The sequence below is a fragment of the Chlorella variabilis genome (assembly GCF_000147415.1).
Source record: "Chlorella variabilis unplaced genomic scaffold CHLNCscaffold_11, whole genome shotgun sequence".
NCBI lineage: Eukaryota > Viridiplantae > Chlorophyta > Trebouxiophyceae > Chlorellales > Chlorellaceae > Chlorella > Chlorella variabilis.
Window position 1 is genome coordinate 947,044 of NW_005435077.1, and position 21,988 is coordinate 969,031.

A 21,988-nucleotide genomic window follows, 5' to 3' on the forward strand; every position below is an offset into this window, starting at 1 on the left:
TGCGCTCTGGGCGAGCCTTGACTTGAACCCATAGACTGATCATCGTCTGTTGCTGAGCCGAGCGTTCGACCGCGGTGGTCCTGCAGTGCAAAACCAAGGCCAGCTGGCGCGGACGCGGCGGTCGCGGCGAACGAGCGAGAGGAACATCTGTCGCTGTTCCTCTCTCCCTTCCTGACATTCTGGGCTGCACTAGAGCACTCGGCAGCCTCGTTCCCCTCTTTGCCGGGCGGCGGAAAAGTCTTCCGCCTGTCAAACCACCCCCCCGCCAGCGTTGGCATTCCCTATCTGCAGCAGCATCAATGGCTCTTGCGCTTGGCAGGCTGCAGGGCGCCGGGCTGTCACGGTTGTTGCCGTCGGTGGCAGCTGGGCTGGAGACCTGCGGCGCCCGCAGGTGGGTTTCCGGGATGTGGAGGTGCTGCCGCGGCTGGGTTGGAATGTCGGGGCCTGGGGGAGAGACCAGCCCCGACTTGCCAAGCATGCATGCCATGGTGGTGGCGGCGGCGCTTCCGCCTGCCGCGGCTGCCAGCCAGTGGCCTTTTGCTTTGCTGCAGTTCCCTGGATAGCAAAGCCTTGTATCCATGCTTCATATGCTTCTGATGGCATTGCGCTGCCGATCGGACGGTGCCCGCTTGTGCAGGCCCAGAGCCACCCACCCGCCCCCCGCCCCGCCGTGTCATTCGCCTCTGCAGGGCCACGGATGGCGCAGAGCTGCACCAGCGGCGCACCAAGATGTCGCACTCGGAGGCCACCAACTTCTACATCAATGGCAAGCCTCACCTCCAGCACTGCCCTGCCAGCTGCCTGTGGAAGGGCTCTGCACCGCTGCTGCACCACCCGGCTCTCACACCACCTCTCCGACCGCCTCCCTCCCTGCTTCCCCCCGCACCTGTGCTCTGCGTCCTTGCCTGCAGAGGCCCTGGAGCACCTGGAGTACCCCAAGCGCCTGCGCAAGCTGCTGCTCACCCCGGAGCGGGAGGTGGCGGTGGAGCTGGCGCTGCTGCGGGACAATGGCGAGGTGGCCACCTTCAACGCCTACCGCGTGCAGCACGACAACAGCCGCGGGCCCTACAAGGTGGGCGGGCCGGGGCGCGGCGGCGCGGCGCTGCTGGGGCGGGTTGCGGGGCGGCGGCATGGGTGGGTGCACCGCATCTCACGCCGTGCTGGCACCGCTGACTGTCAGGTTGCCCGCTGCACCGACGTCCTCGCCACCCAGCCGGTCCGCTGCGCCCTCTCCCTCTGCCCCGCAGGGCGGCCTGCGGTTCCATCCTGACGTTGATCTGGACGACGTGCGCAGGTGAGGGAGTTCTTTTGTTTTTTTTAAGTGGCGCATCGCCTGTCTTTGGGGCTTGTCAGCTGCGACCGGGCCTTGACAGTGGTGTGGGGCGCTCCCTTGGGAGGAGGAGGAGCCGTGTGGCGCGCTCGTGTGGGGCGCAGCGCGCCCCCTCGAGGAGCATGGCTAGCTGCCATGGCATGCGTGGGTGTCGCCCTCCACCCTGCCCCTCACCTCAACAGGCTGCCCCTCTTGCCGCCTGCCGCCCCTCCCCTCTCCTTTCCACCGCAGCCTGGCCTCCCTCATGACCTGGAAGACGGCGGTGATGGACATCCCCTTTGGCGGCGCCAAGGGCGGCGTGTGTGTGGACCCTCGTGACCTCAGCGAGCGGGAGCTGGAGATCCTGACCCGCAAGCTGGTGCAGGTGCGTGGGGCTGGTGCAGGTGCGTGGGGCCGGGGACGGGCGCGGCGGACAGGAGGCTTGGGCAGGATGGGTGGGGTTGCGCGTGGGGAGGCCGGGAGGGAGGGGGAGGAAGGCCGCTTGCTGGGCATTCCCAGCCCGCGAGCGTCGTCCGAGGGGCGTCCCCGCCTGCCCCCCTCGCACCCGCCCCGACCACGCACCGCTGCCGCCGCCACACACCAGCAGGCACCGCCGCCGTCCCGTCCCTCGTGCAGGCGCTGCGGCCCATCCTGGGCACTTATGAGGACATCCCCGCCCCCGACATGAACACGGGGGCCCGCGAGATGGCCTGGATCTTTGACGAGTACACCAAGTTCGCCGGCTTCTCCCCGGGCATCGTCACCGGCAAGGTGCGGGCTGGGGTGGTGGCGTGTGTGTGTGCGGCGGCGATGGATTATCTCGTTGTGGTGGTGGGCTGGTGGCGGCGTGCGTGGCGTGTCTGTGTGTGGTGCGCCTGTGTGTGGGGTGGCGGTGGGGGTGCGCTGTGCGTGTCTGTGTATGCATGCATCTGAAGCACCAGGCCTGCCTGCATCTCCCCTGCGTGCCATCGCCCCGACGCCGCCTATTGCTCTGCCTGCCCTGCCCTGTCCTGCCACCCGTCCCCCACCCCACCCCCTGCCTCCCACCCCGCAGCCCGTGTGGCTGCACGGCTCGCTGGGCCGCGAGGCGGCCACCGGGCGCGGCACCGTCTTTGCCATCCGGGAGCTGTTCAAGGCTCAGGGGCTGGGAGAGATCAAGAACAAGAGCTTTGTGATCCAGGTGGGCTGGAGGGCGCCTGCTGCGGCTGGCTGGGTGGCTAGGTCGGCTGGGGGATGGCGGAGAGGCTGCAGGCTGGGGCGCGGCACCGCGGAACAGTGTGCCCCGGGCAGCAGTTTGCCAGGCCTGCACCTCGCGCAGCGCGCGCGCTGCCCCCCTGCCTCCCCGCTCCATCCAACTCCCACCCCTGCCCCTGCTGCGGCCCGCAGGGCTTTGGCAACGTGGGCTCCTGGGCGGCCCAGATCCTTTACGAGATGGGCGGCCGTGTGGTGGCGGTGGCCGACGCCTTTGGCGCTGTGGCCAACGAGCACGGCCTGGAGGTGCCCGAGCTGCGGCGCCACCTGGCGGACAGGCACAGGTGGGGCGTGCAATGTATGGTATGGGCACACCGTTTTGAAGGCAGGGGCGGGAGTGGGGACGGGGGTGGGGAGCGGGGTTGCATGGACCCGCACCGTTTTGGGGGCGGGCCTGGGGCCGGGCATGGTGAGCGGGGCTGCAGGCCGGCGGCTGTGAGCTTCCGCACGCGCTGCTGCTGCACGCCTGCCCCCAGCACGCCCCCCTCTCCCATTCCCCTCGCTTCTCTGCGCCCTCCACGGCCGCCCCCCTTGCCACCACCACACCACGCCATTGCTTGCCGCCGCCTCACCACACCGTGCCGGCCCCTGCCCCGCAGCCTGGCCTCCTTCTCCGGCGGCGTGGTGCTGCCCAAGGAAGCCATCCTCACCGTGCCCTGCGACGTCCTCATCCCCGCCGCCATCGGAGGCGTCATCACAGAGGAGAATGCGGCAGACCTGCAGTGCAAGGTGCGGGGGTGGTGGGGGACTGGGCAGGGTCCTGGGCGGGCCTGGGGGCAGAGGGCTGGGTGCCTGGGGGCAGCTGCTGGTGGCAGCAGGGCTGGGCGAGGTTGCGACGCAGGCTGGAGTGCCTGCTGCTGTCCCTCCCCTGCTCGCCTGCCTCGTCTCCCCTGCACGCCGCCCCCGCGCCCGCCCACGCCTCACAGCCTGCCTCTTCTGGATCTCTCCACACCCCCGCCTTTCTCCACCCCACCTACCACCCGCCTGCCCGCATACGCATACCCGCCCATCCACCTTGCTTCACCCGCCTGCTCCGTCCCCACCACGGCGTGGTCCCCTCTCCCCCAACGCAGATCGTGGTGGAGGCGGCCAACGGCCCCACCACGCCCGAGGCGGACCAGATCCTGCGCCAGCGGGGCGTGACCGTGCTGCCCGACATCTACACCAACGGCGGCGGCGTCACCGTGTCCTTCTTCGAGTGGGTGCAGAACCTGCAGAACTTCAAGTGGAGCGAGGAGGAGGTGAACAGCAAGCTGGACAGAGGTGAGGGAGGGTGGGGGGGAGGGACGGGGTGCTGGCTGGGGGCCAGGGCACGCGCGGGGATGGCGGCAGCGCGGGGATGGGGTGGCAGCCAGGGGCGTGGGGTGGGGGTGCTGTGAAGGGCGGCTGGGGAGGCGGGGGGCGCTGTGCGTGGCTGCCCTGGGGCCAGCAGGCGGGGCCTGCACGTCTCATCGGTGGGGCCCTGCTCCCGCTGTGCCTGCCCCAGCTCCGCTTCACCCCCTGGCCTGCTCCCCCTCCCTCCTGCCCCCGCCCCTGTGCGCCCGCAGTCATGGTGGAGGCGTTCCAGGGCATCTGGGAGCTGCACACCGAGGACAAGATCCCGCTGCGGGTGGCGGCATTTGTCAAGGCGCTGCAGAGGGTGACGCGCGCCCGTGTGCACCGCGGCTTTGACTGAGGCCGCGGGCCCGTGCTAGCCAGGCAGGCCGCCGCCGCCGCCGCCCGCTTGGTTCCAGCCGCTGCCGCTGGGAGTGGCTGCCAGTGCTGGGCTCCTGGCGGCGGCCAGCAGTACCAAACTTAGTCAGGCCACACCCTGCTTTTGTTTCGCTAGCTCTCGTGCTTGCTCGCCTCCTCGATTCCCACCTCCCTCTATTCACCTCTCTCGCAACTGAAATGTGCTCTGATGCTGGCGCGCCCCGTTGTTCGCTGCTCTGCACTGCTTCTCACTCCCCAGGCTATCCCGTATTTTTTTCCAATCCATTTGGACGGTCGGCAGGCTGCCGTGGAACAACCATCGTAAGGAAAGCAGCATGCGAGGAGCACTGCTTGACCGAATCACAGCGTGCCGTTGAGCCAGGCCAGGCGGTTGTCGCCCGCGGTGCCGCTCGGCTCAAAGCCTTGAGGCCCATCCCCAAACAGGTGGCACCTCTTGTGGGCCTCCTCTACCGGCGCCAGCGTATCGGCGCTGCCCAGCTTGGGCACCGCCCCTAGGAACAGCACCGGCCAGTCGGCAAACGCTGCCGCCGCCTCCACCACCGCCTCTGCGTCAGGCACCTCGACCTCGGGCTGCGGCGCGGTGACAGCGGCGGGCGGGCCGGGCGGCGGCCCTGCCGCGCCCCCCGCAGCCTGCCATTCAGCGTGCCACAGCATGTTGTGCTCCCCGGGGTCCGCCTGCTCCCTGTCTGGCCACCGCTCCAGGAAGGCAACCGCGTCGGCGTGCGGGTGCGCCGCGTCGATGCAGTGGGCGTCCAGGTGGCGCATCCAGTGGCAGTATGTCTGGCTACCGCCTGGCCGCATGGTTTCGGTCAGCTGGAGGACCTGCAGCAGGCAGCCGCCGCAAGAGAGTAGCAAGTAAGAGGACGCAGAATGTGCCCGGCTCAGGCTGCAGCAGCACAAGGGCGGGCAAGCGCCGGGCTGTGCAGCTGCCTTGGGCAAAGCTGGACCAGGCACAAGAAGGTGCAAGTGGCAGCCTGGCGGCAGCAGTCAGCAGCAGCATGCGCGGGCTGCCCAGCCGGCGGCAGCCCAGGCGCCGCTGGTGGCTCCATCTGGGCTGGCGCCAAGCTGGCGCCAGCTGGCGCCAGCTGGCGGGCAACGGCCTTGCCTGCAGGCCGTCATAATTGTAACGCCACAGCGGCAGCCAGGGGTGCGGATAGTCGGGGTTTGCCACAAGGCCCACCCACATGCTGTCGCACGGCGGGTTGGGCATCACAAGCTGCCTCCCGATCATGCCCGCCAGCCGCAGCAGCTGCAGCGGCAGCACGGGGCAAGGAGGTGGGAGCGTCGATGTCTGTGCGAGGAGCGCTGCGCCGAAACGAGTGGCGCGCCGCGCAGCCCCAGGCTGGCAGCCGGGAGCCAACTGCATGCTGAGCCGCATGCTGCGCCGCCAAACCAAACCGTACCGCCCTCCCACCTGCTTGGCAGCTTCCAGGAAGGACTGCTCGGTGTCTGTAAACAGCTGCACCCCGGGCGCCAGCATCAGCAGCTTGGGGTCTGCCATACCTAGCACGTTGTCGCCGCGGCGGGCTTCTGTGATCTCCCAATGGAACCTGCAGCAGCAGGCGGACACCCAATTAGTGATGAGTCGAGGTACGATCAGAGTGTGGAGGCAGGCAAGGCGGCCTGCAAGGGTGGCAGGCAGGGGAACCCATGCGGCGCGCAGCACGCCTCACAGTCCCGCTCCCTTGAAAGTGTACCTGCAAGAAAGAAAGAGCGACAGCGTGAGATCACATTCACGCAGTGTGAGCCCTGCACTGCATTGGCTGCCTCCAGAACAACAAACAGCAGCCTGGCTCAGTGCCGCGCTGCACTGCGGCAGCCCCAAGCCAGCACTGCTCACGTCTTCCAGTCCCCAGCAATTGCTGGCAGCCACACATCGTGCATAACAACCTGCAGAGTGTGGGCAGAGCAATGGCAGGCCAATGCACTCACTGCAGGAACACATACCCCAAACCCAGCGCAGCGGACATTCACATGCGCAGCATTCTTGGTAGCTGCTCAATGCATGCAGCATGGTCTGCCTGTGCAGGGCATCCAGCGCACCATCAGGTCCAGGCCACACACAAGCCCACTCACCGCTGCAGGCGGCTTCACGTTCCAGTAGCCATGCCAGCCGCGGAAGGCATAGGCGCAGGTGAAAAAGCACGGGAAGAAGGCAAAGTGCTCTGGCGGCAGGTCTGTGGGGTCCCAGGGCTTGCCCAGCTCGAAGAAAGGATGGTCGGAGGAGGCGCGGATGAGCTGCACAGCAGGGACGCCAGGCGGTCTGCCCCAGCCTGTGCGCTCCTGCCCCAGCCTGTGCGGTCCCGCCCTGGCCTGGCCGAAAGGAGGCAGGGCAGGGGTGCACACAGCAGGCAGGCGCAGCCTTGCGCCACCCGCTCACCTCCATGAACTGTGCAGACACCTTGCCTTCTTCGGGCGGATAGATGTACTTGGAGAACTTGCCCCACCATTCGTCGTCCACGACCGGCAGCGACAGGTCCTCTACCGATTGCAGCGGCCCCTTCTCTAGCCCCGTCTGCTGCAGCACGGCGGCGCCACACAGGGCAGCTGCTCAGCGCGTGTACGCTGCCGCTGCACAGCAGGCGCGGCAGGCATTGGTGACCCACGTTGCGCCACTCTGGAGGCCAGGTGACCTCGGTGGTGCGCAGCCTGCTGTGGAAGTAGCGCCCTTCCAGTTCCAGCTTCCACTCCTCGTGGTCCTTGTCGCCCAGCCCGTGGTATGGCTTGCCGCTCGTCACGCTGGTGAGCTGCAGGCCAGACAAGCAAGCGGCGAGGTTGGGAGATCAGGCAGTGCAACGTGGCCTGCAAGCTGTCATGCATGGGTGGTGCCTCGCCAGGGGTAGCCCCTCACCACTTGATTCCAGTACGGCTGCTCCCAAGTGTCCCCGAAATCCCATCTCTCATACACAGACCGCATGTGCGCCTCGTTTTCCCGCTGCCTGCGGCGGCGAGGGCAGGGAGGAGTGGAAGAGGAGGCAAGAGGAGCAGGGAAGGCAATGCTTGCACGGCCCAGGCTGTGCAGCTCACCTGGTTGTGCGGTAGGCATGCTCGACAGCCATCCAAACCGCGGGGCCAGATGGGTGTGCATTCTGAATGTACACGACCCCGCAGTTCACCCCTGCGCAGGCAGGCCAACACCAGCGCAGACAGCTCGCGTCAGCAGCGAGGCAGCATGCTTTGCAGGAGAGGCCCGCCGCATGCAGGCACAGCAGAGCGCACCGCCGCCATCGTCCTGAGTCATGGCAGTATACTGTGAGAATGGCGGCGACTTGACAAACGAATAGAAGTCAACTGTCAGCATTGTGTCTGCATGGGCGAGGCAAGCGGGGGCAAGGCAAAACGAATCAGCTTTGTCCGAAGAGCTGCAGGCACCTGCCAACGCAACCCTGCCGCTGCTGCAGCTGCGCAGGCAATGCACATCGGGCTGTTCACATTCTGGGACATGGCAGGCCAAACTGCAGGCAGACCTGCATCCAGAGACAGCGCGTTGTAGCCCATCCGCACAACGCGGGCAAAGAAGTCCCTGCGGGAACGGAGAACAGCGAAGCGGCGCCGATGAGATGCACGGGGCCTCTGCTTGTTGCTGCAAAAAACACAGCACCTGCCGCTGCTGCTGTGATAGAAGAGGGAGGAACAAAACTGCGCCCCGCAGCAGCATCGTCGCTGAGCCTCGGCAGCCGCCTGCCTCGCCAGCACCCTGCCGCCAGGCCTCGGCATGCCGCCAGCCTGCCTGCCGCCCACCCACCAGCGCCGGGTGTAGATGTTGAACAGGATGCCGAGGCTGCCCGGCTTGCCGACTGAGCTGACTATCTCTCGGGAATCCCACACGCAGCTGGTGGAGTCGCTCAGCACCGCGACCCTGTCGCACCCTTCGGCCTCATACGACAGCACCAGAGCGTGCCCATAGCCTGCAGGGCCCTGGGAGCGCTTGCAGCAGGGGACGGGACCGACTTGCCGCCCCGCAGGGCTTACGCTGGCCGCCGCACGGGAGCAGCCTGGCAGCAGTCCAGAAGCAGCATCGCTGCAGAGGGCCCGGGCCTGTCCCCAAACACGCATGCCCTGCAACACAGCAACAGCCACTACGCCTGCTGGTGCCGGTGCTGTGCCATCAGCAGCAGCTCACCCAACGCTTCTGCAGACTTGATCACGTTGAGGGAGAGATCCAGCTGGTAGCCCACCAGATCGCTCACCGTGAAGATGATCTGCAGGGCAGGGTAAGGCAGGCCGGGCAGGGTAAGGCAGGGCAGGAGCAAGCTGCTGGGTGGAGCTGCATCCCAGTGCCCAGCTGACTGGCTGGCTGGCTCTGCCTCAAACCACCACCCAAGTCCTGGCAGTCGGTGGTCCCCAAACTGGAAACCACCATAGAGCATGCCAGCCTGCCAGCTAGCCTACCACACCAGCAGCTGCCGCCACTGCGCCACCCACACGCACAGCCCACCTCCTTCTCGTAAGCCACAGCCTCCAGCATCTCCCGCAGCGCCGAGTTGGTGGCGATGTCCCCCCGAAACACCTTGGACTTCCCCAGGCTGCAGTAGCCGCTGGCCTGGCAGGGCAGGCCCTCGGTGGCCGCAACATCACCCTCTGTTGCAGCCTGCTGTTCCTCAGCCGCCTGCTCTTCGCCAGCGGGCTGCTCCTCTCCCTCGCCCTCTGCATGCGCTTCGGGAAGCTGCTGCTCTCCATCTGCTGCTGCCTGCTCTTCCCCGGACGCTGCCTGCTCCTCTCCCTCGGCAGGCTGCTGCTCTCCATCTGCCGGCTGCTGCTCCTCCTCAGCCCCTGCCTGTTCTTCCGCAGGCTGCTCCTCTCCTTCCGCCGTCTGCTGCTCCTCCTCAGCCGCTGCCTGTTCTTCGGCGGGCTGCTCCTCTCCCTCGCCCGCTGCCTGCTCCTCAGCAGGCTGCTCCTCTCCCTCCGCCGGCTGCTGCTCCTCCTCAGCCGCTGCCTGTTCTCCGGCGGGCTGCTCCTCTCCCTCGCCCGCTGCCTGCTCCTCAGCAGGCTGCTCCTCTCCCTCCGCCGGCTGCTGCTCCTCCGCAGCCGCTGCCTGTTCTTCGGCGGGCTGCTCCTCTCCCTCGCCCGCTGCATGCTCTTCGGCAAGCTGCTGCTCTCCATCTGCCGCTGCCTGCTCCTCCTCAGCCGCTGCCTGCTCTTCGGCAGGCTGCTCCTCTCCCTCCGCCGGCTGCTGCTCTTCCTCGGCTGCTGCCTGCTCTTCTGCAGGCTGCTCCTCTCCATCTGCAGGCTGCTGCTCCTCCTCAGCCGCTGCCTGTTCTTCGGCTGGCTGCTCCTCTCCCTCGCCCGCTGCCTGCTCTTCTGCAGGCTGCTCCTCTCCCTCGGCCGGCTGCAGCTCGCCTTCTGCCGCTGCCTGTTTTTCGGCGGGCTGCTGCTCTCCCTCTACTTCACCATTGACATCGTCAGCCATGCTGCTGCTGCTGTCTGGGTCATGCCGGACCAGGGACAGCGATACAGCGTGGCTGCCAATTCGCAGCAAGATGGTTTTGTTGTTTTCCGCTGGCACTATGGCAAGCGCCAATACGGCGGCAGTGATCACCGCCAGGACTCCCACCCACAAGAAAGGGTTGGAGCCGAGGCTTGCCTGCAAACAGTCGGACAACGGCGAGCATTCAATTGAGCAACAGTCAATCGAGACGAGCAGTCAGAGCTGGAGTGAGAGATACGGCATTGCCCAGTTAGCCCCAAACTTCCTAGCGGCGGTCCCTGATGGGGACGGCCGCCACCCGCCCGCCATCATGTAGGCAGGCGCCGGCTGGTCCGCTCCATGCAGCATTGCATTCGCTCCATGCAGCATTGCATTGCTCCATGCAGCATGGCATCACCTGGCGCTCTTCGCTGGCCAGCTTGAACCTCCCCATCGCGCCAGCCAGCGCCAGCAAGCTCCGGCCGGCGAATAACGAGCGCAACGGGCGCCGGATACCTACTGATACTAGCTATTGGCTGCAGTCACCGGCCCAGAGCTACTGGGGCTCGTGTACTTGCTGAACAACCTGTACTGCCAGACGTTCAGTTGCGCCCTCTCTTGTGCCTTGGAACGAGAATCTGTGCGTGCATCACAGCAACCTCTGCCCCTACCTCGTATCTGACAGCCAGGCAGCGGCAATGGCCTCTACCGCCGGCCCTGCCGCGGCGGCGGTGGAGCCCCGCAGCCTGGGCCAGCACCTGGCCTCACGGCTGGTGCAGATTGGCTGCAGCCGGTTCTTTGGGGTGCCGGGCGACTACAACCTGACCGTGAGTCCACGCCGCCTAAGTCCTGAAAGCACAGGCGAAACTTTGTGAGGACAAACGCGGCATAGCTGACCGGCTCAGCGCCAATCCAAGCCAATTCCTTCGGGAACGCCTAATAGAATCGCCAAGGCTTCGGCACAGGCCTCCCCGGGACCCATTCACTACTAGTGGGGGGTACTGCACTTGGCGCGTCGGGCAGATCAAATAATGGTCTAAAGCTAGACGTTAAAACCGGGAAGTGAAGCTTGTGGAGGCTCTTCCCCACCTTTACCTTTTTACAGGCACTCTATGAGAGCCTTGGACGAGCCCTGACGTAGCGTTGAGCGCAGCGCCAGGAAGCTAGCGCTCGAAAGTGTGGCCAGAAGTGTCCAGTGCCAGCAGCGCCAGGCTCGGCGCAAAGTCCCGGCCAGCTCCGCTTCGGCACCGCCATGTCCTCACCGGTCCAGCCGCCGCCAGCTTGTTCAGCTCTGCGTGGCACCCAACACAGCTCCTTCTGCTGCCCTTCCTTGCAGTTGCTGGATGAGCTGGAGAAGGAGCCAGGCCTGAAGGGTGCCTGGTGCTGCAACGAGCTGAATGCAGGCAAGCAATTGTGGTGTGTCACGGGACGTCACAGGATTTCACCAAACAGTGATGGCACACGCCTGCGCCAGGCTCTTTGATTTGTTCCACCACCCCAGTTGTCGCCAGCGACCGCCGTGGCAGTGACGCCACGCTTGCTGGGCGTTCTCGACCGCTCACCGTGCAGGCTATGCAGCGGATGGGTATGGTCGCCTGAAGGGCGTAGGATGCGCTGTCGTGACCTTCACTGTCGGTGGCCTGTCAATCATCAACGCAATCGCAGGTGGATGGTCTTTGGGGCTGGCAGAGCCATCCAGGCTGAGCTGACATAAGCGGAGCCGGCTCGAGCCCGTGCGGCGTGCTGTTCCGCCTTCCGTGCCACGCAGGGGCCTTTGCGGAGAGCCTGCCGGTCATCTGTATCACTGGCGGACCCAACACTAACGACTTCGCCTCCAACAGGCTCATCCACCACACCCTGGGTGAGCCATGCATCGTTATCAGCACAAGCAGCAGCGCAGGGCAGGCAGACTGGAACCCAGCCTGCAACGCAGCGCCACTGGCGGCGTTCAGATTTCCCAACTGATCATGATGCACAGGCCGCAAGTTTGACTTCATGCAAGAGCTCGAAGCCTTCAAGCAAGTGACGTGCGAGCAGGTGCTGCCGCGCTGCTTGCTGAGGGCTCGTGCTGCCCCATTGGGGGCACCCGCATTTGCGTCAGTCTTGCTGCTGCCCGACCGAGGTACCACCTCCATGCCCTGCACCCTGGCCCGGCTGCTACCGCTGCTGCTGCCGCCAGGTGGTCATCCACAGCCTGGATGATGCGCACGAGGAGATTGACAAGGCCATCTCAGCCGCGCTCCTGCACTCCAAGCCCGCCTACATCTGCGTCTGCTGCAACCTGGCCGGCAAGCGGCAGCGGCGGCGGCGGCGGCGGCAGCAGCGGCGTGATGCATGGTGCCAGGACATGTTCGCCAGAGCAGGCACATTCAGGGTGGCTGCCACACCAACAGGGCTACTGCTGTTGGTGCCCGCTGCACGTGCCGTGCAGGCATGCACCATCCCTCGTTTGACACGAGCCCCATCCCCTACTCACTTTCCACCAAGCAGTCGAACAAGCGCAGCCTAGAGGCCGCGGTGGAGGCAGCGGCAGCATTCCTGGAGAGCAAGCAGAAGCCGGTTGCTTTGGCCGGCCCTCAGCTGCGCATGTGAGCCGGCATCTGGCGCCGGGGGCGCCTGCGGGCCGCATATGCTGCCCTTGCTCTGGCCTGCACTGGCTCTCGCCTTTACTGGCTTACAGCGGAACATCCTTCAGTCAGCAGCTACACGCATTCCATAGCTGGCTTGCCTTTGGTTGACCTCTGCCGCTGGCCCTGTGCTGCTATCCTCCTGCCCCCCAATGCCACAATGTGCTGCAGAGGCGGCGCCAGCCAGCAGTTCATGAAGTGTGTGGAGGCGAGCGGCTACCCTTATGCCAACATGGCAGGTGCGGTGCTTGTGAGCAGCCCGGTGCTGTTTCATGGTAGCGTTAGAGTGACCAGGCCGCCGCATGCCTCCTGATCTCACATGCATGAAGCTGCTGCCACCCTCTGCTCTCCCGCCCTGACTGTAGCTGCCAAGAGCCTGGTGCCCGAGAGCCACAGGCAGTACATGGGAACGTGAGCGCGGCTGGCTGACTGGCTGGCTGGCTGGCTGCAGGGTGCATGGGGAGAGGCGACCTCCGCCACTGTGGATGCAGCCATGGAGCGTCCTGGCACAGCCGAGCTGGCTCCTATCTGCACCCACGCCTGCAGCTACTGGGGCCAGATCTCGGCGCCCTGCGTCTCCGAGGTGGTTGAGTCGGCGGATGCCTACCTCGTCGCCGGCCCCGTCTTCTCTGACTATGCCTCTGTTGGATATACCCTGGGCCTGTCAGGTCGACAGCAGCTGCGGCCTGCAGCCTGTATGCGGGCCCCGGGCGGCCCGCAGAACCATGGGGAGCTGGCTGCGGTTGAGCTGATCAAGCATTGGCACCACCCCTGCCTCTCGTGCGCTGATGAGCAGAGCAGCGTCCGCTCTCCCGTGCCGTTGCACCTCACTAGCCGTCGCTGCTCCTCTCTCACCGTGCCTGCTGCAGAGTCCAAGATGGTGCGTGTGGACCCCTACCGAGTCACCATCGCCGGCGGCAAGGGCGGCCAGGTTTGGGCGCCGGGCTGGTCGACGCCGAGGCTGCAGCCGGCTGGGCCCTTGCCGGCGCCACCCTCCTGGGCCCTGGCTGGCGCTGCTGGCAAAGCGCCAGGCTCCTCCCTGAAGCCGTGCTGCCTGCTTGCCTGCAGGTGTTTGGCTGCGTGAACATGCGGGACTTCCTGGCCGCCCTGGCCGCCCGCCGCCTCAAGCCCAACGCCACCAGCATGGACATCTACCGCCGCCTGTATGCGCCGCCGCCGGAGGTGGCACCCTCCCCCGCGGGCTCCCCGCTGCAGACCAAGGTGGGGGTGCGCATGCGTGCCACAGCTGCTGATGGCTCATGCTTGAGGCATGCAGTCTGGGACCAGCCTCACATGCGTCCTGGCAGGCTGCTGGCAGCCGCGTGGCCATCGCAGTCCTGTGCCCCGCGGTCCCTGCAGGTGCTGTTCAAGCACATCCAGGGCCTGCTGCAGCCCAGCACCATGCTGCTGGGCGAGACTGGCGACGCCATCTTCAACTGCCAGAAGCTCGCCCTGCCCGACGGCTGCCGCTACGACTGGTCCCAGCAGTATGGCAGCATCGGGTGGAGCGTGGGCGCCACGCTGGGGCTGGCGATGGCCGGCAGGGACGCGGGGCGCCGCGTGCTGGCCTGCATCGGCGATGGCAGCTTCCAGATGACTGCCCAGGCGAGTGAGCTGCTGCGCTGCCGACGGGACGAAGCAACTTGTCAGAAAGGCCTTGCACTTTTAACGGGCGCACTGCGGGGCGGTCATGCTGTGCCTGCTGTGCTGACCTGGTGCTGAGCTGGCGCAGGAGGTGTCCACCATGCTGCGGTACAACCTCAACCCCATCATCTTTCTCATCAACAACGGCGGGTGAGGCAGGAGTGAGTTGGTCCCCATGCCCTTCTGCTTCAGACCCGACCCACGTGGCTGCTGCCCAACCTGCCTGCAGGTACACAATTGAGGTGGAGATCCATGATGGCCCCTACAACGTCATCAAGAACTGGGACTACGTGGGCCTGGTGCAGGCCATGCAGAATGGGCAGGGCCAGCTGTTCGCCACGCGGGTGGGTCGCCCAACTGAGCGGCACACACCATGCGCGGGCTTTGGCGCCGCCGTCGAAGCCACTCCGCTAGCTCCTGTCCAGGCGAGAAGTCTGCCCTCCACGCGCCTGCCTGCCGCTGCACGCCCGGCGTGCCGCAGGTGCGCACAGAGGCAGAGCTGGCTGATGCGGTCAAGGTCGTTCGGCGGGAGGCCAAGGACCGGCTGTGCTTCATCGAGTGCATCATCCACAGGCGCGCCACGTCAGCGCGGTCCAGCATGGCCCGTGCGTGTCGTGCTAGCCTGGCCAGGGTTGGAAGCTGCAGGCATCGACTCATGTCGGGCTGTCGGGCTCGTTCCTGATCCTCAGTGAATGGTCGTTGTGAATGCCTCCCATCCTGCAACTGGCATTCCACCTGTCTGTCACAATCCTTTCTTGCCCCACCTGTTTCTGGCATGCTACAGAGATGACTGCTCTAAGGAGCTGCTGGAGTGGGGCGCTCGCGTGGCGGCGGCCAACAGCCGCCCCCCCAAGCCGTCCTGAAATGGCCTGGCCGCGGCGTCTCAGCGGCTGCTCAAGACCAGCAGGCGGCCCTGCCTCGACAGCAGGCAGCCAGGTGGCGTGAAGCTCAGGGTTGCTGTGTAGCATGTGGCAGGATGTGTCGGTTTGAGGGGGAAGCAGATGCCAGAAACGGAGCATAGACTGAACAGAGGGCATGTGGTCAAAACAATCACTGAGCAGTGTGAGCAGTGTGTAACAAAGCAACTAGAATGGAGGCGAGGCTGGCAGAGCGAGCAGGGCAACGTGCGCCTGATCAAAATTGGAGCTTTTTTGCAGCAGGCTCGTGGCTCTGGCTGCATGCCACGGGCTGGTCATCATCATCCAGCGCCGAACCTGCCTGCACAATGCCGTTTGGTGCAGTCGCTGTCCCCGCCGCCGACGCGGGCCGGCTGCCCGGCGCGGTGCCGCCTTGCTGGCTGCTGCCGGGGTGCTGCCGCTTGCGTGCTGCAAAAGGGGAGCCCATGTGGAATGTAGTGGCTTAGAAGCTAATTGGAACTAAGGAGAAGTGAAGGGGAAGTGACAGGCGCGGCGCGTGCCCAGATGTGCGCCTGCGGCGCCAGGCGGGGGGTCCAGATGCTGGCAGGCCCAGCAAGCAAGCAGCCTACTCACCCGAGGCTGTGAGGGTGGACTTCTGCGGCGACATCAGCATCTCCGTCTGCAGCACCTTCCTGGACCAGGCGGCGAATGCGGCCTGCAAGAGGAGGTTTGTTTTCAGCACACCCCTGGCTGCTGGCGTCGCCCCTAGGCCTGCAAGGCCTCCCCTGCCCACCTTCACTGCCTCGTTATACTGCCGCTTCTCCTCGGGGCTGTTGCACAGGCGCACCAGGTAGATGCGCACCTGCAGAGCAGCCAATGCACGGCAGGCAACCAGGGCGGGAGATGGCAACGCGCTTGCAGCCGGCTGGAAAAAAAGAAAATCCTGGCACCGACCTGTCTGGTGATGAAGGTGCTGGGCGCAAAGGGGTTGCCCGGTGCAAAAGGCACACACTCCTCGTCCTCCTCATTCACGTAGAAGCCCTACACCAAAGAACATGGAAGGTAGGGATGGCAAGGCGCACTATTGTGTCCTGCTGACCGTGCCACACGCGGGTGCCCGCTGGGCTTCCCTATGGCAGGCAACCAAGGGCTTGCGCGCCAGCGCACCACGTGCTTCAGCGGGTTCTCGTTGTGCTGGGTGTAGTCTATCTTGAGGTTGTGCACCCGCACATCGCTGGGCAGCAGCTGCACCCCGCTGGCCGGGTCCTGTACAGCAGCGCCGCGGCGCAGCGGTGGAGCAGGGGCGGCCGCCAGCGAGCGCTTCACTTCTGTTGAGCTGCTGGCACCGGGCCAGCAGCCCACGCGTGTGCACGTTGTGCCAGCAAGCCGATGCCCCACCGCGCCGACTGGCACCCCACCTGACACTGCAGTATCTCTTCCGGCTTCACCTTGGGATACGTCTCCACCTTGTCCTGCAGAGCCATCAGCAGCAGGCAGCTGCGTCAGCCCAGGCCACCCAGGCTGCCCTCCTGCAGCCCTTTGGGTGCTGGCTGCCTAGCCAGCCCAACCACATTGTGTGGCACCCAGCCAACCCACCTGGGGTATGTCTGCGCTGCCTGCATGCTTGTATATGTCGCGCACACGCAGCCGCCGCAGCAGGTCCTGAGCCGCCAGCATTGTAGATGTCTGCGGCAGGCAGCAGGGGCGGGGGCTTGTTCGGGGCGGGGCGCTGCCAGCCTGGAACTTGCTGTGACACTGTGGTGGCTGTGGCATGGGGAGGTCACCTGACTGGTGGAGCGCTCGATGGTCCTCAATATTGTGTCATCAAGCAGAGCATAGCGCTCCGGATCGTGGAGCGCCTCTGCACGGCATGGCACAGCACGCATGGCACGCAAGAGCAGCAGGCTCAGCCGGGCGGGGTGTCGCCCTGCCACAGCCCGCCCCGCTGTCAGGCTGGGTGCAGGCGAGGCGGGCAGCAAGGCCCACCTGGGATGCCTATCTCTCCCGCCACGAGCCGCAACGCATCAACCACCATGTACTCGACTGCACAGCAACACACATGTTGGAAGGCGCGTAAGGCTCCATGCGCAGCAACCGACAGCACACAGCAGGGCTGCACCGAAAAGAGCCATCGCCCAGAGTTCTACACACCTGCTTTGGCCACGGGGTGCGTGTACACAAACTGCAACAGGGGCATAGGCGCGGCAAGGACAGGGGCAGGGCAGGCAAATTTATCCAAGAGTGTAGTGATGGGCCAGGAACCACCAAGCTGGGGACATCCCAGCCTCGGAAAGCCGCATGGACGCACACGCTGTCAAACACACACCGCAGCCGGCAGGGCCCGCGCACCTCGTGCATCTGGGCCCGGGCAGAGTAGACCGCTTGCACCACAGACCTCACGCTGGTGCGGAAGCACACCCGCCCATCGATTACCTGGCAGGGGGCAGGCGCAGCAGCGCCAGCGCCAGCGCTGGGTGGGTTGTCCGGCTGCTGAGTGGTGCCGCTGGTAGGCTACCGCTGCCCGCCGGCTGGTGGCTGGCAGCGCTGTCGGCTGTCAACCCAGGCGCAGCCTGCCTGCGTGCCTGTGTTTTGTGCCCGGAAGCATGTGTGTGTGGCTGGCTCGGGTGCATGTATGGCTGCGGGTGCCTGCCTGCCTTCTGCCTTCCTGCCCGCCCGCCTCCCCACCTTCATTGCCTCGTACAGTGCGCTGAAGTCGGCGGTGGTGAGGAAGCCGCAGGCCACGTTGTCGCGCTTGAGGTAGTCCAGCTTGTCCACATCCAGCCCTGTGGGGAAAGAAAGAAAGAAAGAAAGAAAAGAAGGGAACAATGCATTAGTGAGCTCAGGCCACTGGGCAGCTCTGGGCAGCACTGGACAGCCTGCCTGGCAACACACCGTTCCTCTTGTTGGCCACTATGTCAAACTGCCACTCCCGCCCAGTCCAGTCTGCCTGCAGAGCAAGGCAGCCGGTTGCTCGGGCATCGAGCTTGGCTGCTGCTGCAGCCACGCCACAGCCGGAGCGGCAGCAACATCTGCATCACCGCGGCCGTGCGGCGCCGCCGCCTCGCCACCCACGCCGCGCACCCTGGCCTCCTCCCGGCTCCCCACAATCAGGTCCTTGACGCGCTGCTGCTCATCGGGGGACAGGTCCACATGGTATGTGTGGCAGATGTGGTCGAAGAGCACACAGCTCATGCGCTCATGTTCCCTGCGCCGCGCAGCAAGGGGCGAGGCCAGCCAGGCGCCGCCCGATGGAGGCAGCAGGGCTGGCGCAGGGTGCAGCCCGTGACGGGCAATCGCACGCGGACCCAGGGCGCGGCAGCGGCTGCCGCTGTCCTGCAGCAAACATGCGCAGCTGGTCTTGGCGCCGGCGCGCTGCGCAGCTCACCACGTCTCCCCCTGTGGCAGCAGGTGCGGCACGAGCTCAGACTCGAAGCTATGGGAGAAGGGGCCGTGGCCCAGGTCATGGCACAGGCCTGCAGAGCACCGGAGGCGCAGCACAGCACAGCAGGGCACGGCAGGTCGGGGTGCCATAACACGCATGCCGGCATGCGTGCAGGAGTGGTCCCAGGCCCAGCTGCAGGGAAGCGCTGCCCCCCTTGCCTCGCCTGCAATCTCGAGCACCAGCAGATCTGCATCCGACAGCTCCAGCTCCGGCTGCCGGCTCTTGAGCCGCTGCGCAAACTCCTGCGCAGCAGCGCAGGGCCAATGGGGGCGGCGCTGAAGCACCGCCGGCTGTGCTTGTGTGCACTGCAGGTCATGCCGCAGGGAGAACACAGGAGCAGCACGGGGCCAACACTGCACCCGCCAGCCTGCCCCACCTTGGCGCGGTGTGCCACCCCGAGCGAGTGAAAGAAGCGTGTGTGTGTGGCCCCGGGAAACACAAACTCTGCAGGGCAACAGGAACACGCAGAGGAGCGGCAGTAGGACGCACGAGCCAGCCAGGCGGGGGGAGCTGCACTGGCAGGGCGCGGCTGAGTCGGCACCGGCTGGCGGCAGCTGGTGGCGCACCTGCCATGCCCAATTGCTTCAAATATCGCAAGCGCTGAAAGATGGGGGTGTCGCTGATTGCTACTGCCGTTGCACTGAGCTTCACGTAGTCCCCTGGCACAGTGTTGTCGCGGAACACCTTGGCCTGCGCACTCCGCCTCCTCACCATCTCGCCGTAGGCGGCCCCTCAGCCCGGCACCTCAGCGATCGCGTGCCAGCGGTGCCAAAATCCTTGGCCGACGGGCGGCACCACAACAGCAACAGCAACTACCGCACGAGCATACAAGGGCGCAGCATAACAGGTGGCTAGCCACAACGAAGCGACTCTATTCATCAGCCCGTGACATCCTGCACCGCCCGCCAACGAGGCGCGCTATGTGGCGGGGGCGCGCCACATGGCCGCTGCATGGCTGCACAGAGACTAGATCACAAGCTGCAACAAACTGATCGGATTGTCCTCAACCTGGATCTTTTCTGCTGTGCATAAGCAGCCGGTCCACCCCTCCCCTTCATTGGTGCACTGTTGCATGAATACAGGCGGGAGGTGTCGGTTGAATGGCAGGGCGATCAGAACATGGTCAGATAACGGCGATGAAGCATTATCAATGATCAATCAGGGATGCATCAAATGAATGAGGGCAGATTAAACTAGATGTATCAAGGCAGCGGGCGGGCCGCGGAACCCACGAGGTGAGGGATGGGAGGTGCACTGTGGGACGTGCAGAGCGGGCCACAAGGCGCCGCTGAAAGCATGTGTGATTGGTGAGAGGATGCCAGTGCTCAGATTAAGAGGGAGTGCAAGACATGCAAGTACATGTTTATTGAGAGAATGCAGCAGATAGTCGGGGAGGTGGACAGGGGAGCTTGAAGTGTGCCTGGCTCAAGGCTACGCTACTCACTGCTCCTCCTCGTCAGATGCCTCCGCCTCAAACTCCATGCCAGCCACGCTGCGGGGCGATGCCGGCGCCTCCTTGGCCGCCACCTCCGCCACATCCGCTTCCGGCTGCATAGGCTGCAGCCTGACGCTGGCCACCCGCTGAGAGAGCGACAGCAGAAAGCGGCGGCCCGAGACAGCGCGTTTGGGCGCCTGCGCCTCCAGCTCATCGTCAAAGGTGCCGTAGGGCATGCAACCGGTGTTCATCCCACAGAAGCCGCCAGAGGGGGCTGCAGGGAGAGCGAGGGACAGGCATGCCCGTCGGGTCAGCAGCGGGGACCGAGGCGCTGTGCAAGGCGAAGCGCCGCCGGGCGCGCTCACCAAGGCCGGTGCCCCACACGCCTCCAATGCCGCAAGCCTCCTCAAGCGTGTCTGGGGCCTTCATGCCGGAGAAGCGGCGGCCGGTAGAGAGTGCCATTTGCTGGGTTAGTGCTCAGGGCAGCTCTGGGGAGCGGTAGCGAGGCTGTTGACGAATATATGAGGGTACGCTGGGAGTAGATGGGATTGATCAGCGAGAGCCAGGGCCCCGTTTTATGCCCGGGCCGCGTGTGGGGCAAGGCGCGCCAGGTGGAGCGTCGGGAGCGCCTCCAGATGGTCAGGGACTGGCAGCGCGGCATTTGCATAGGGCTGATGCAGGCATGGAGCTGCATGCAGGCCAGGCTTAGGGAACCCGCTTTTCCCGAAGAGCCGCGGCGCCGCCTCATGGCGCCCCCACCGTGGGCCACTGCTGTTTTTCGAACAACACGCCCATGTCTATGCCGGCGGGCTGCTTCACTCCTGGTGGCTCATTGACATTGGTGCACTCTGTATACTCTGATTTTCACTTAAATCAACAAGTGGTGCATGCGCACCTTTTGCAAGCGGACTAGGGAAGGTGCGCTAATGTGCCGCCAATCTGGCAGGCATGCAAAGAATGGAGGCAAACATGCAAGGCATATGTGCATCGAAACCTGCCCCTATTCATCGCTCAGGGCTGTGCGGGCGCAGGCCGCCGCCGCCGCCGCCGCCGCGCTTTTCTGGGCTGTTGCTGCCCGCTTTGCTGGGGCTCACCGACAGCAGCTGCTGCAGGCTGAGCGACTCGCCGTGCTGCTCCCACACCAGGCGCTGCAGCTGCTGCAGCGTGGTGTCAGGGCTGACCGCCAGCTGTACCTCACGGCCGCTCTCCGTCACGAGCTGGAGGTGCACGTCGCTGGAGGGTGGCAGCCCCAGCGCCCAGCGCCCACCCGCCACCAGCCAGCTGCCCGCCCACAGCAGCACCGCCAGCAGCAGGCGCAGCAGCGCCCACAGCACCCTTTGCGGTGCGCCGAGGGCCTGCTGCTCCAGCACCACCAGCCGCTGCTGGTCTGCTGGTATCGCCGCTCGCTGCTGCACTTCGAGCCGAAGCGCTGCGATGCTGCTGCTGCTGTGCACCAGGATGCAGCGCCGCCTGCCGTCCAGGGTTGCAACTAGCACCTGCAGGGTGGGGCGGGCGCAGGCCAGCTCAAACAGTTGCCAAACCTGCTGGCTGCCCGCCTGGTCCACACGGCCAACAAGCAAACTGCTGGTGCCGCAAGGATGGCACCTGCTGCAGCCTGCCCGCATGGCCCGCGGTAGCCCTTGCTACTCACTCACCCGCACCGTCCCCGGCGGCGGCCGGCGGTCGTTCAGCTGCTGCCACACGTTGTCGTTCGCCCAGCTGACCAGGCCCTGGCCCCGCAGCTCCCGGCTCACGCCCTCTGGCAGAAGAAAGAAGGAGGACCAGTCGGTGAGCTGGCGGGCCATGCGTTGCCGGCTGCTCAGGTTGGTGGCTGTGGAGCGCAGCAGGCCCGACAGGCCCGGCTCCCGAGGCTCCTCTGCAGCAGGGCCAGCGCGGCAGGCGACGCAGGTCAGACGCGGCGAGGCGTGGCTGCAGCGGGGCAGCGGCAAGGGTGGCCCGGCTGCTGCACCGGCGGCCAACGGTCCCCGCCCATCACCCTGGATGCAGATGCGCTGCAGGTAGGGCTGCACGCCTGCCGCTTGCTGGCACTCCTGCTGCAGCTGCTGCAGCGTTGTGTCCACGCTGGCGCCCACCACGGCCTCCTCCCCGCCGAGCAGCCGCACCGGCACGCTGACAGGCTGCGGCGGAGGCGCACTACACAGCCGGCGGCGGCTGAGCGAGGCTGGCAGGTAGCCAGAGGCGCTGCTGGCGAGGAGGGACAACATGCCGGTTCTGCCTGCTGGGAGCAAAGGAGAGGGCAGCAGCAACCGCGGCACGAAGTCAGCTGGCTGACAGTGTTGAAT

At 65.9% G+C, this 21,988-nt stretch overlaps 5 protein-coding genes across 5 annotated transcripts; 2 read left to right on the forward strand and 3 right to left on the reverse strand.

Annotated features, from left to right (window-relative positions):
- The first annotated feature begins 172 nt into the window (after positions 1-172).
- On the forward strand, positions 173-4,854 carry CHLNCDRAFT_31314 (hypothetical protein). The gene is made up of 11 exons (XM_005847248.1): positions 173-391; positions 690-766; positions 912-1,072; positions 1,248-1,294; positions 1,562-1,694; positions 1,946-2,080; positions 2,364-2,489; positions 2,696-2,844; positions 3,160-3,289; positions 3,634-3,823; positions 4,108-4,854. Exons 1-11 carry the CDS (start codon positions 300-302, stop codon positions 4,233-4,235), a joined length of 1,368 nt encoding a protein of 455 aa, XP_005847310.1. The 5' UTR covers positions 173-299; the 3' UTR covers positions 4,236-4,854.
- Positions 4,855-7,173: 2,319 nt separating this feature from the next.
- Positions 7,174-9,683, reverse strand: CHLNCDRAFT_52582 (hypothetical protein; the record flags this gene model as incomplete). The annotated part of the gene is made up of 7 exons (XM_005847414.1): positions 7,174-7,212; positions 7,390-7,391; positions 7,493-7,579; positions 7,741-7,796; positions 8,019-8,181; positions 8,397-8,475; positions 8,712-9,683. 7 exons carry the CDS (start codon positions 9,681-9,683, stop codon positions 7,174-7,176), a joined length of 1,398 nt encoding a protein of 465 aa, XP_005847476.1.
- Positions 9,684-10,378: 695 nt separating this feature from the next.
- Positions 10,379-14,814, forward strand: PDC2 (hypothetical protein; the record flags this gene model as incomplete). Its single annotated transcript, XM_005847249.1, has 17 exons — positions 10,379-10,507; positions 11,017-11,131; positions 11,250-11,345; positions 11,449-11,541; positions 11,659-11,717; positions 11,860-12,007; positions 12,112-12,268; positions 12,479-12,546; positions 12,673-12,718; positions 12,854-12,975; positions 13,177-13,238; positions 13,376-13,528; positions 13,667-13,867; positions 14,040-14,101; positions 14,181-14,295; positions 14,433-14,533; positions 14,736-14,814. 17 exons carry the CDS (start codon positions 10,379-10,381, stop codon positions 14,812-14,814), a joined length of 1,806 nt encoding a protein of 601 aa, XP_005847311.1.
- Positions 14,815-14,922: 108 nt separating this feature from the next.
- Positions 14,923-19,072, reverse strand: CHLNCDRAFT_57981 (hypothetical protein). Its single transcript, XM_005847415.1, has 17 exons — positions 18,817-19,072; positions 18,627-18,694; positions 18,194-18,492; positions 17,890-18,013; positions 17,701-17,755; positions 17,494-17,591; positions 17,158-17,241; positions 16,960-16,990; positions 16,795-16,851; positions 16,593-16,669; positions 16,405-16,494; positions 16,227-16,280; positions 15,976-16,074; positions 15,763-15,849; positions 15,602-15,670; positions 15,442-15,523; positions 14,923-15,276 (listed from the first exon to the last, which is right to left on the reverse strand). The coding sequence occupies exons 1-17, from the start codon at positions 18,962-18,964 to the stop codon at positions 15,086-15,088; spliced, it is 1,713 nt and encodes a 570-aa protein (XP_005847477.1). The 5' UTR covers positions 18,965-19,072; the 3' UTR covers positions 14,923-15,085.
- A 1,617-nt stretch (positions 19,073-20,689) lies between these two features.
- On the reverse strand, positions 20,690-21,910 carry CHLNCDRAFT_134438 (hypothetical protein; the record flags this gene model as incomplete). The annotated part of the gene is made up of 3 exons (XM_005847416.1): positions 20,690-21,181; positions 21,341-21,561; positions 21,682-21,910. 3 exons carry the CDS (start codon positions 21,908-21,910, stop codon positions 20,690-20,692), a joined length of 942 nt encoding a protein of 313 aa, XP_005847478.1.
- Between the last annotated feature and the right edge of the window lie 78 nt (positions 21,911-21,988).